Source organism: Piliocolobus tephrosceles, chromosome 1, assembly GCF_002776525.5.
Source record: "Piliocolobus tephrosceles isolate RC106 chromosome 1, ASM277652v3, whole genome shotgun sequence".
In the NCBI taxonomy this organism is placed as follows: domain Eukaryota; kingdom Metazoa; phylum Chordata; class Mammalia; order Primates; family Cercopithecidae; genus Piliocolobus; species Piliocolobus tephrosceles.
In genome coordinates, this window is record NC_045434.1 from 88519813 (window position 1) to 88533085 (window position 13273).

General features: G+C 43.1%; 1 protein-coding gene, 1 long non-coding RNA gene and 1 pseudogene across 3 annotated transcripts in view; all 3 read left to right on the plus strand.

Moving 5' to 3' along the window:
* Positions 1-12338, plus strand: part of LOC111543629 — a 30164-nt gene extending 17826 nt beyond the window's left edge. The window contains exon 2 of the long non-coding RNA XR_002731927.1: positions 12072-12338. This is a non-coding gene — a long non-coding RNA (uncharacterized LOC111543629). The remainder of the gene's footprint in view (positions 1-12071) is intronic.
* Positions 3917-4231, plus strand: LOC111543628 (cytochrome c-like). Its single transcript, XM_023213638.1, has one exon. It carries the CDS (start codon positions 3917-3919, stop codon positions 4229-4231), a length of 315 nt encoding a protein of 104 aa, XP_023069406.1.
* LOC111543627 lies at positions 6330-7025 on the plus strand (annotated as a pseudogene). The gene has a single exon (XR_002731926.2). The product of XR_002731926.2 is annotated as an interferon-induced transmembrane protein 1 pseudogene (transcript).
* Positions 12339-13273: the final 935 nt, after the last annotated feature.

Consider the following 13273-nt stretch of genomic DNA (forward strand, 5'->3'; position numbering starts at 1 on the left):
ATAGATAGATAGATAGATAGATAGATAGATAGATAGATAGATAGATATGGTTTGGCTCTGTCTCCCCACCCAAATCTCATGTTGAACTGTGATCTCGAGTGTTGATCTCGAGTGTGATCTCCATGACTGGATCATGGGGGTGGTGTCTAATGGTTTAGCACCATCCTCCTAGTCTCATGATAATTCTCATGAGATCCGGTTAAAAGTATGTAGCACCTCACCCTTCATACTGTCTCTCCTGCTCCACCATGGTCAGACATGCTTGCTTCCCCTTCACTTTCCACTGTGATTGTAAGTTTCCTAAGGCCTCCCAGCCATGCTTCCTGTACAGCCTGCACAACTGTGAGTCAATTAGACCTCTTCTCCTCATAAGTTACCCAGTCTCAGGTAGTTCTTTATAGCAGTGTGAGAACAGACTAATACATATGTGTGTGTATATACGTGTGTGTGTGTGCATACACACACATACATATACATATATTAAATATGTATACAGGTCCAGGAGTGGTGGCTAACACGTGTAGTCCCAGCACTTTGGGAGGCTGAGGCTGATGGATCCTGAGATCAAGAGATCGAGACCATCCTGGCCAACATGGTGAAACCCCATCTCTACTAAAAATACAAAAATTAGCTGAGCATGGTGGCATGCACCTGTAATCCCAGCTAATGGGGAGGCTAAGGCAGGAGGATTGCTTGAGCCCGGGAGGCAGAGGTTGCCATGAGTTGAGATCGTGCCACTGCACTCCAACCTGGGCGACAGAGTGAGACTCCGCCTCAAAAAAAGAAAAAAAAAGTATACGTATATATGTATGTGTGTATGTAAAAAATAATTATCCCATTTGTAAAAATCCAGAATGAGAAATTTAGATAGAGAGACAGAAAGTAGATTAGTGGTTGCTTGGGGGAGTAACATAGGGTGATAGTGAAGAAAAAAGTTGATTGTGGTAATGGTTGCACATTTCTGTGAATGCACTAAAAACCATTAAATTGTACACTTTCAAGGGGTGAATTGTGTAGTATATGAATTATATCTCAATAAAGCTGTTACCAAAAACAAAGATATAACAGTGGCTCTTATATACAAGAAGAGATCTTCCATATTACTCATAATAATAAAAGATATGCAAATTAAAACTATGCCATTTGGGCCGGGCGCGGTGGCTCATGCCTATAATCCCAACACTGGGAGGCCAAGGCGGGTGAATCATGAGGTCAGGAGTTCGAGACCAGCCTGACCAATGTGGTGAAACCCCGTCTCTACTAAAAATACAAAAATTAGCTGGGCGTGGTGGCACAGGCCTGTAATCCCAGGTACTCAGGAGGCTGAGGCAGGAGAATTGCTTGAACCCAGGAGGCAGGGGTTGCAGTGAGCTGAGATCGCGCCACTCCACTCCAACCTGGGCGACAGAGCGAGACTATGTCAAAACAAACAAAGAAACAAACAAACAAACAAATAAAATACGCCAGTATACAATGTCTTATCCATCAGATTGACGAAGATTATAAATTATGACAGACAATACATTCTGTTGGAAAAGCTGTGGAGAAACTGGCATTCTTATTAATTGTTGATGGGAATTCAAAATCATACAACCATTGTGGAGGAGAATTTAGCAATATCTACTAAAGTTAATTAATCTTTTGACCAAAAATTCCCACTTCTAGGAATTTACCCTGATGATACACTTCCATAGAGAAATACATGTACACAAGAAGATACACTGGGCCGCAGCCAGTGGCCCATGTCTGTAATCTCAACACTTTTGGAAGCCAAGGTGAGAGCATCACTTGCGCCCAGAAGTTTGAGACCACCATGGGCAACATAATTAAACCCTGTCTCTACAAAAACTACAAAACTTGGCCAGGTGTGGGGACCTGTGCCTGTAGTCCCAGCTCCTCGGGAGACTGAGGTGGAAGGATCGCTTGAGCCCAGGAAATCTAGACTGCAGTGGGCCATGATCGCACCACTGCACTCCAGCCTGGGCAACAGAATGAGACCCTGTCTCAAAAATTTAAAAAAAAAAAAAAAAAGTAATATACACTAACATTATTTATAATTGCAAATATTGAAAAGGATTAAATGCCTGTATGAAAAGAGTGGTTATCCACACAATAGAGTGCTATTCTGCAGATGTTAAAAAAAAAAAAAAAAAAAGGCTGGGCACGGTGGCTCACATCTGTAATCCTAGCACTTTGGGAGGCTGAGGCTGGTGGATTACCTGAGATCAGCAGTAGGAGACCAGCCTGGCCAACATGGTGAAACTCCGACTCTACTAAAAATACAAAAATTTGGCCAGGCACGGTGGCTCACACCTGTAATCCCAACACTTTGGAAGGCCAAAGTAGGCAGATCACAAGGTCAGGAGATCGAGACCATCCTGGCTAACATGGTGAAACCCTGTCTCTACTAAAAATATCTAAAAAAAGAAAATTTTTTTTGGGTGTGGTAGCAGTTGCCAGGCGTGGTGGCACATGCCTGTAATCCCAGCTACTCAGGAGGCTGAGGCAGGAGACAGAGGTTGCAGTGAGCTGAGATCGTGCCACTGCACTCCAGCTCAGCCAGACCGACAGAAATGAATGAGATTCATCACCTGTAGGAGGTCGGTAGGAATGGAGTGGAAAGGATGAGATGTGGGTGAAATGGAATGGAAAGAATGGTTGGGGAGGGGTGATACCTCTTTGAGCGTAATATTTGTATATAGTTCTGGTAACTAGGTTAATATTTCACATACTCAAAAAAATAAAATAAATGCAATAATAGTAGGGGCAAAAACTCTAAAAATGGAATATAAACAAGAAAAAATGACAAAAAAGCAGACCACTATGTCCCACAAACTGTGGGGAACATATATCAAGCTTGAAGAGAAAGCAGTCACCTTTGGTATTTTCCCTCTGTACATCTTTCTCCTACAGAGTACAGAGGGAAAATACCAACATTCCAGCAACTTTCCCCAAGAAAATCTATTGCCTCTTTACTGTCAACGCTTTTTATCCACTCAAGGTGAATACCTAACGAAATATTTCAAAAATTGTCTAGCTACTTGCTCTGCAATGCCTGGTTATCAGATCCCTCTTTGGAACATGGGGTTCCTGCTATCTATTGTTTTATTTTGGTCTTTATGGCACAGCTGTAATTGAAACAGAAATAGTCTCCTTTTAATAACCTGATGCGTCTGTTCTGCCAATCCCTATGTTTTGTTTTGAAAATCTGATCATTCTGTCACAACAACATATTTTATTAAAAAATCACCCTTCTGTTAAGTGATGGAGCTTTTTCTTCTCTTTTTATTGAGGGGTGAGGGATGGGTGTGTAATTTGTAAGTACTTTTGTGCATGATCTGTCCCTCCCTCTTCCCACCCCTGCAGTCCTCTGAAGGGGAGCCAACAGCCTTTCCCTGCCTTGGATTCTGAAGTGTTCCTGTTTGTCTTAACCTAGCCCTGGCCAGAGTTTTTTCTTTGATTTTTTTTTTTTTTAATTAAAAGACAGCTGTATGAGATGAAAAAAATAAAATAAAACATAAAAAACATAAAAATCACCCTTCTGGTCAGACGTGGTGGCTCACACCTGTAATCCCAGCACTTTGGGAGGCTGAGGTGGGCAGATCACGAGGTCAGGAGTTCAAGACCAGCCTGGCCAACATAGTTAAACCCCGTCCCTACTAAAAATACAAAAAATTTGCTGGGATGGTGGTGGGCGCCTGTAATCCCAGCTACTCGGGAGGCTGAGGCAGGAGAATCGCCTGAACCTGGGAAGTAGAGGTTGCAATGAGCAGAGATTGCGCCATTGCACACCAGCCTGGGTGACAGCACAAAACTCCGTCTCAAAAAAAAAAAATCACCCTTTATGGAGAGAGTGGGATGTCCGGCTTTAGAGTGGGAACCTTCATTGCGCCAGTGACGACAAAGAGAATTAAATATGGGTAATGTTGAGAAAGGCAAGAAGATTTTTGTTCAGAAGTGTGCCCAGTGTCACACCGTGGAAAAGGGAGGCAAGCACAAGACTGGGCCTAATCTCCATGGTCTCTTTGGGCAGAAGCCAGGTCAGGCCGTTGGATTCTCTTACACAGATGCCAATAAGAACAAATGCATCACCTGGGGAGAGGACACACTGATGGAGTATTTGGAGAATCCCAAGAAGTACATCCCTGGAACAAAAATGATCTTTGCCGGCATTAAAAAGAAGGTAGAAAAGGCTGACTTGACAGCTTATCTCAAAAAAGCTACTAATTAGTAATAATTGGCCACTGCCTTATTTATTGCAAAACAAATGTCTCATGAATTGTTTATGTGTACCATACTTTAATAGAGCTCATACAACAGAATTCAGATCATGAATGACTGACAGAATATTTTGTTGGGCAGTCCTGATTCAAAATTAAGATTGGCTTGTGGTTAAATGAATATGTTCAGTTTTTGAATTTTAATAGTAATTCCAATTCAGTAAATGCTATCACTGTTTACCCCTTCTAAAGATATGATTAGACTTCATTAGTAATGTTAAACTTTTCACAAAGATGGTGCGTACCATCTTAAAACTTACTGGAGATTGGTTTTATATTTAGATTTATATAACTGGTTATGTGAATGTATTTAAATACTGGAGAAATTCCTTCACTGTCTCAGAACCAAGCAAGAGTCACCTGTGTTTTGTGTTCATAAAGGCAAGGGTTGAAGATAAATAAGGTAGCCATGTCTACTTTATATTTTTGGCCTTAACTATGCCAATCTAATTAGAATTCCCTGTATTTAAAATGGTTCCTTTTACTTATTGAAAGGCATTTTAGTGTGTTTTATGAGTAATATCAAACATTATTTAACACTTCTCACATTTTATAGATGATCTATAAGGTCACATGCTTTTAAAATAGTAGCAAGTTAAGCTTCACTCTTGAATGCTTTACAATCTAAGTCAAACTAAGTTATAATTTAGGATTGTCTTTAAACAGCCATTCAGAAACATAAAACTGTAGAACTGCTATGTATTTGTGATTGGGAATGATTCTTTTGCCAACTTCAAAGGATTAAAGTAGAGGAGATATACACAAATTATAAAATTATGTATGATCATAAGACTTATGATAAAAAGAAAACCACACACACACACACATATATACATCACCCTTTATGAGGAACTTGCAAAATCTGCCCATTCTTTTTTCTTTTTTTTTTTTTTTTTGAGGCTGAGTCTCATTCTGTCACCCAGGCTGGAGTGCAGTGGTGCGATTTTGGCTCACTGCAACTTTCACCTCCCGGATTCAAGTGATTCTCCTGCCTCAGTCTCCCAAATAGTTGAGACTACAGGCACATGCCACCATGCCCAGCTAGTTTTTGTATTTTTAGTAGAGATGGGGTTTCATCATGTTGGCTAGGCTGGTCTCGAACTCCTGACCTCAGGTGATCCCACCCCACCTCGGCCTCCCAAAGTGCTGGGATTATAGGCATGAGCCATGGCACCCCGTCTTATCTGCCCATACCATCTGCATATGTGGGTGGAGTCCAGGAAGTGGCATGAAAATCCAGTGTAAAAGATATGAGTGCAATTTACCCTGTTGCCCCAGTATTGTGCCTTATTGAAGGCACAATACTACTTATAATCTAAAGAAAGCTGCAACAATTGGAGCCAGAACTTCTTCCAAATCTCATGAGAAGTTGGTGTAGTCAATCATATCTCCACCAACTCCCACCCCTTGTCCCACCACAGTATATATAAAGAACGAGGCTGGGTGCAGTGGCTCATGCCTATAATCCCAGCACTTTGGGAGGCCAAGGCAGGTGGATCACGAGGTTAGGAGATCGAGACCATCCTGGTTAACACAGTGAAACCCTATCTCTACTAAAAATACAAAAAATTAGCCATGAGTGGTGGCGGGTGCCTGTAGTCCCAGCTACTAGGGAGGCTGAGGCAGGAGAATGGCATGAACCCAGGAGGCGGAGTTTGCAGTGAACCGAGATCATGCCACTGCACTCCAGCCTGGGGACAGAGCAGGATTCCATCTCAAAAAAAAAAAAAAAGAATGAACTGGGGCTGGGTACAGTGGCTCATGCTTGTAATCCCAGCACTTTGGGAGGCTGAGGTGGCCAGAGGGTTGCTTGAGCCCAGGAGTTTGAAACCAGCCTGGGCATCATAGTAAGACCTCATCTCTACAAAAAATTTAAGAATTAGCCAAGCATGGTGGTGGGCACCAGTAGTCACAGCTCTCCAGGAGGCTCAGGCAGGAGGATCACTTGAGCCCAGGAGGCTGAGGCTGCAGTGAGCTATGACCATGCCACTGCACTCCAGTCTGGGTGGCAGAGTGAGACTCTGTCTCAAAAACAACAACGACAGAAATACACACTTCTGAGAAACTGAAACTAGAGGGGAAAACAGGGCTCACTGAGCACCGTTCCAGCATCCGGACACCACAGATCCCCTTCCCTCCATGCTGAAAACCACACTTCTCAAACCTTCACTCAACACTTCTTTCCCCAAAGCCAGAAGATGCACAAGGAGGAGCATGAGGTGTCTGTGCTGGGGGCACCCCATAACACCATCTTCCCAAGGTCCACCATGATCAACATCCAAAGCGAGACCTCCGTGCCCGACCATATCGTCTGGTCCCTGTTCAACACCATCTTCTTGAACTGGTGCTGCCTGGGCTTGATAGCATTCGCCTACTCCGTGAAGTCTAGGGACAGGAAGATGGTTGGCGACGTGACCGGGGCCCAGGCCTATGCCTCCACCGCCAAGTGCCTGAACATCTCGGCCCTGATTGTGGGCATCCTCATGACCATCGGATTCATCCTGTTACTGGTGTTTGGCTCTGTGGCAATCTACCATATTATGTTACAGATCATACAGGAAAAACAGCGTTACTAGTAGCTGCCCATAGCCTGCGACCTTTGTACTCCACTTTGCAATGCTGGCCCTCACGCTGGGGCTGTTGGCCCTGTCCCCTTGGTCCTGCCCCTGGATACAGCATTTTATCCCCACACACCTGTCCACAATGACATTCAATAAAGTGCACGTGCTTGTGAAAAAAAAAAAACAAAACAAAACAACAACGACAAAAAGAATGAATTGGGAGGACAACTGGGAATTCTCATTATTGGCATTATGGGATGTACAATATTTGTGATGGGAAGCAAAAAAGATAAAAGTACTTCCCCTTCCTCCCAAAGCCAAAGATGAGGGCATGCCAGGAGAGACATTGGTACAATTGGTGACACCAGCAAGGAGAGACTAACAACATTTCATTCCCTAGACAGATGCTTTAAACTGTAGAACCTGCCAACCCACTCTGGTCAGGTTGGAGTAAAGCATGGTGTGAGTTTTTAACCTGTGCAAACATAAAAATTCATGTCAGTTTCTTGGCTAGAGAGTTCTGAAAGTGGAAGGCCCACTGGAATAATCTGTGCTGGCAGGGTTTATAGGTACCTTGGTAAAGTATGCCTAGGGAGAAAATGTGGCCAATCCCCCCAACCCATCACAGTCTGGCAACTCCCCCTAAAGGACTTCAGGTGTCTCTGAAGGAGCAGGAGCAGTGGGAGGTGCCAGGAGACCACTGTGCCAAGTCACGGGATATCCAACCTGAGTTTAGGTTTGGAGAATAGACGATAAGCGGCACCATTCGAAGGGGTCTTCAATGACAGAAAAGTCCAGAATGAAGATAAACACTACTCAAAAAACTACAAACATCCTTCACTCTGAAACCACCAGATCTAACCAGAGTAAGACAAGGTCACCTACTCACAGTTGGCCACAGTTATTCATTAAATAGAGAAACACTTCACATTTTCCCCTTTCTTTCTTTCTGATCCTATACAATGCAGAAGAAGAAGCCTGAAAAGGGAGAAGAGCTATTGAACTCTGAATCCTCTATAAGATTAGGAATTTAAAACTGAACTAAGGCTTTACAAAAATCAGCTTTATTGAGATATAATCATATGCAATTCAAACATTTCAAACGTACAATTGAATGGTTTTTAGCACATTCACAGAAATGTTTAACCACTACAATTTTAGAACATTCTTATCACCTCCAAAAGAAACCTTGCACCATTTAACTTTCACCCCTCATCCCCCACCTCCAGCTCTAAGCAACCACTAATCTGTCTCTATGGATTTCTCTATTCTAGACTTACATATGGATAGAATTATATAATATGCTGGGGGAGTTTGTGACTTGTTTCTTTCACTCAGCTTAATGCTTCTGGGGTTCATCCAAAAAAAAAAAAAAAGGTTCATCCAAGTAGTATGTATCAATACTTCCTTTTTATGGCCAATACGTCTATTGTGTAGACATACCATATTTTGCTTATCCATTTGTAAGTTGATGGACTTTTGGGTTGTTTCTACCTTTTGGCTATGATGGATAATGCTGCTACAAACATTCCTGTATAAGTTTTTGTGTGGTAACATGTTTTCAGTTCTCCTGGGGACAGCCATAGGAATGGAATGGCTGGGTCAGATGGTGGCTTTTTTTTTTTAAGACAGTGTCTCACTCTATCACTCAGGCTGGAGTGTAGTGGTGTGATCAAAGCTCACTGCAGCTTCCCAGGCTCAGGTGATCCTCCCACCTCCGCCTCCTGAGTAGCTGGGATTACAGGTGCGTGCCACCACATCCAGCTAATTTTTGTATTTTCTGTAGAGAGGAAGGTTTGCCATGTTACCCAGGTTGGTCTTGAACTCCTGGGCTAAAGTGATCCTCCACCCACCTTGGCTACCCAAAGTGCTGGGATTATAGGCGTGAGCCACCGTACCTGGCCAGTAACTCTTATGTTTAATAATTCGAGGAACTTCCAGACTGTTTTCCAAAGTAACTTCACACTTTACATTCCCACCAATAGTCAGTGAGGGTTTCAATTACTTTATACCCTTGCCAACACTTAATCTGACTTGATTCTAGTCATCCTAGTGGGTGTGAAGTGGTATCTTAAAGTTTTATTTCCATTTCCCTGATGACTAATTATGTTGACCATTTAAAAAATGTGTTTATTGGCCATTTGCATATCTTCCTTATGCAGAAAAAGATATTTCTATTCAGATCCTTTGCCTAATTTTTAATTGAGTTGTTTGTCTTTTCATTGTTACGTTGTAACTTTGGTTACCAGGTCTCTCTCTGTCACCCAGGCTGGAGTACAGTGGTGTGATCGTAGCTCACTATAACCCTGAACTCCTGGACTCAAAGGATCCTTCTGCCTCCGCCTCTCCAGTAGCTAGGACCACACACACGTGCCACACACCTAGCTAATTAAAAAGAAAATTAAGAAACAAGGTATCTCCATACTACCCAGGCTGGTCTCAAACTCCTGACCTCAAGTGATCCTCCCATCTCATCCTCCCAAACTGCTGGCCAGGTGTAAGCCACTGCATCCAGCCCATTTTCTTGATAATAATCTTCTGCTTAAAGTACAAAAGTTGACCAGGCGCGGTGGGGTCATGCCTGTAATCCCAGCACTTTGGGAGGCCAAGGTGGGTGGAGGATCACTTTAGCCCAGGAGTTCAAGACCGACCTGGGCAACATGGTGAAACCCTGACTCTACTAAAAATACAAAAATTAGCCAGGCGTGGTGGGGGGTGCCTATAATCCCAGCTATTTGGGAGGCTGAGGCAGAAGAATCGCTTGAACCTGGGAGGCAGAGGTTGCCGTGAGCCGAGATGACGCCATTGCACTCCAGCCTGGGCGACAGAGCAAGACTCCGTCTCAAAAAAAAAAAAGTACACAAGTTTTGTCCAAGCACAGTAGCTCATGCCTACAAACCTAATACTTTCGGAGGCTAAAGAGGGCAGATCTCTTGAGCCCAGGAGTTTGAGACCAGCCTGGGCAATATGGTGAAACTCCATCTCTACCAAAACAAACAAACAAAAAACAATTAGCCGGGCATGATGACGTGCACTTGTAGTCCCAGCTACTTGGGAGGTTGAGATGGGAGGATCAATTTAGCCTGGGAAGTAGAGGCTGCATGACCCCAGATGGCACCATAGCACTCCAGCCTGGGTGACAGAGTGAGACCCTGTCTCAAAAAAAAAAAGTTTTAAATTTTGATGAAGTCCAGTTTATCTCTTTTTTGTTGCTCATGATTTTGGTGTCATATCTAAGAATCTTTACATTTAGGTCTTTGATTCACTTTAAGTTTATCTTTCTATATGGTGTGAAATTGTTACCAAAACACTAGGAGTTCAGGAGTTCAGTTTATGTCCTGTTGCTCACCACACAGAAAGATGAGCAGTACCTGCCACTGAGACAACAGGTATTGCCAAGGAAGAAGGCTTTACTCAGGTGCTACAGCTCAGTCACAAATCCATTTCCCTGACCAACTAAAATTAGAGGTTTATATAGTAAAGAAGAAATATAATGATATATAGGAAAACAGGAACTCAGGAGGCCAAGAAAGCACTCGTGACCAAGGAGGGGTCTTGCGCTTCATTGTCAGGATGGGATGATCTGGTTGAATTTCAGTTCCTTGATACTTTTTTTGAGAGGCCTGGTGGTCCTTTCCTGAAGAAGGAACTCAAAATAAAACAAATGTAAATTTTAAGCTTTAAGAGCAGAAGGTCAATTTCTTTTTCTTTTTTCTGTTTTTTGTTTGTTTGTTTTTGCTTTTTTGTTTGCTTGTTTGTTTGTTTTTTTGAGACGAGGTCTCCCTCTGTCGCCCAGGCTGGAATGCAGTGGCTTGATCTCAACTCACTGCAACCTCTGCCTCCCGGGTTCAAGCAATTTTCCTGCCTCAGCCTCCTGAGTAGCTGGGATTACAGGTGTGTGTCACCATACCCAGCTAATTTTTATAGTTTTAGTAGACATGGGGTTTTGCCATGTTGGCCAGGCTGGTCTGGAACTCCTGACTTCAGGTGATCCGCCCTCCTCGGCCTCCCAAAATGCTGATATTATAGGCATGAGCCGCCACGCCCAGCAAGAAGGGTCAATTTCTGTTGATACAAAAAAAACTATGAGACTATTGGGTTCATTTCAAAATAAGGGTCTAACTTAATTCTTTTGCATGTGGTGATCCAGTTGTCCCAGCACCATTTGTTTTCTTTCCTCACTGAACGTTCTTGGTACCCTAGTTAAAAATTACTTGGTTATAGATACATGGGTTTATTTCTGGACACTCAATCTTTTTTTTTTTTTTTTTTTTTTGAGACAGAGTCTCACTCTGTCGCCCAGGTTCTAGTGCAGTGCCATGCTCTCGGCTCACTGCAACTTTTGCCTCCCAGTTTCAAGTGATTCTCCTGCCTCAGCCTCCCAAGTAGCTGGGGCTACAGGCATGCATCACCACGCCTGGCTAATTTTTGTTTTGTTTTGTTTCGAGACGGAGTCTCGCTCTGTTGCCCAGGCTGGAGTCCAATGACTTGGTCTTGGCTTACTGCAACCTGCTTCCCGGGTTCAAGCAATTCCGCCTCAACCTCCTGAGTAGCTGGGATTACAGGTGCCCGCCACCACATCCAGCTAATTTTTGTATTTTTAGTAGAGACGGGGTTTCACTGGTCTCAAACTTCTGACCTCAGGTGATCCACCCGCCTTGGTCTCACAAAGTGCTGGGATTACAGGTGTGAGCCACCGCGCCTGGCCTGTAAGTTTTAATAATTGAAATTGATCACTTCTGGGATATACCTGATTTTTCATGAAGATATGAGAATGAGAGCACAATTAAATGTAGTGATCAGAAAAGATAAAACAATTTCATGTTCATAGCCAGTGAGTTAAGACTATACAACAAACTAGGTATAATAAGTACTCTTGGAATTTGAAGTAATCTTAGAGGAGGATTTTGACTTAACACAGAATTCGGATGTTGAAGACAGTTTTACCTGGATCTTAGGGGACAAGGAAGGCCCGCCTGATTTCTAGGTTATATACATTGCTCACGTTTTGTCTTGGAGTAATTCTCCAGATATTTTACACACAGATGCTTGTATGTGTGTATCTTGTCAGTCATCTATATTAACTTTATCAGTTTTGTAACTGCTTCTTAAGTAAATCTTGCTGATATTTTTTCAACGCTTGGTCCCTTTTTGGTTTTTCACAATGTTATTAACAAAAAAACACATACATACACAAACCAATAAGCCTGTTTTATCCTCCTTTGTCTAGGAATATGACAAATCTGAAGCTATACCTGAGGAAGTAGCTGGAGCTGGACAACCGTAACGAGGTGCAAGTCCCCATGGAAGATTCAAGCCTGTCCAGCAGTGTTGATGTGGACAAAGGCTTTGCCATTGCCTTTGTTGTTCTTCTGTTTCTGTTCCTCATAGTGATGATTTTTCGGTGTGCCAAGTTGGTGAAGAATCCCTACAAGGCCAGCTCCACAACCACAGAACCATCTCTGAGCTGAAGTATAATAAAACCTGGTAGACTCCCTTTCACAAGAGATTTGAAATCTGTTATACACACTTTATTTCACCTCCCTGTTTCTCAGCCTTCTCACTCTTGCATTCTACAATGAGATGAAACACAAGCCAGTCTGTATTGTTCCTGTTCAGGGAAATGGCTACTAAAGTAAGTTAGAGGTTGAATTTATTGGCTAGAATAAGGCCATGGATTTTAATTCTTCAATGCCTAAGGTCCTTAGGATGGGACAGTGGGCCATAATTTTATGATGTAATGTAACATAATGTCATCATTCTTGGTAAGGTCCACCTGAAACTAGAAGCTCACCTAGAGGTGGCAGACTTGAATGATCCCTTTAGTTATGCAAATGTAGGCTCAGCAGAAATCAAATGTCCTATAAGAAGAGTGTAACCAGATTGTTTTAGTGTGTGAAGTTTTGTAAAATCTGCTGTTCTAAGTGGGCAGAAATCTGTGGTAGAAGGGGACTAATTTGCTGTGAGGGAATTCCTTAATCTCTCTCATCCCAAATTTCCTCATCTATAAAATATTATGTAGAGGTTTGTATGAGGGCCCCAGAAAAGATATATCTGTGTCCTAAGCCCTGGAATGTGACCTTATTTGGAAAAATGGTCTTTGCAAATATAATTAAGAATCTCGGCCGGGCGCGGTGGCTCAAGCCTGTAATCCCAGCACTTTGGGAGGCCGAGACGGGCGGATCACGAGGTCAGGAGATCGAGACCATCCTGGCTAACACGGTGAAACCCCGTCTCTACTAAAAATACAAAAAACTAGCCGGGCGAGGTGGCGGGCGCCTGTAGTCCCAGCTACTCCGGAGGCTGAGGCAGGAGAATGGCGTAAACCCGGGAGGCGGAGCTTGCAGTGAGCTGAGATCTGGCCACTGCACTCCAGCTCGGGCGACAGAGCAAGACTCCGTCTCAAAAAAAAAAAAAAAAAAAAAGAATCTC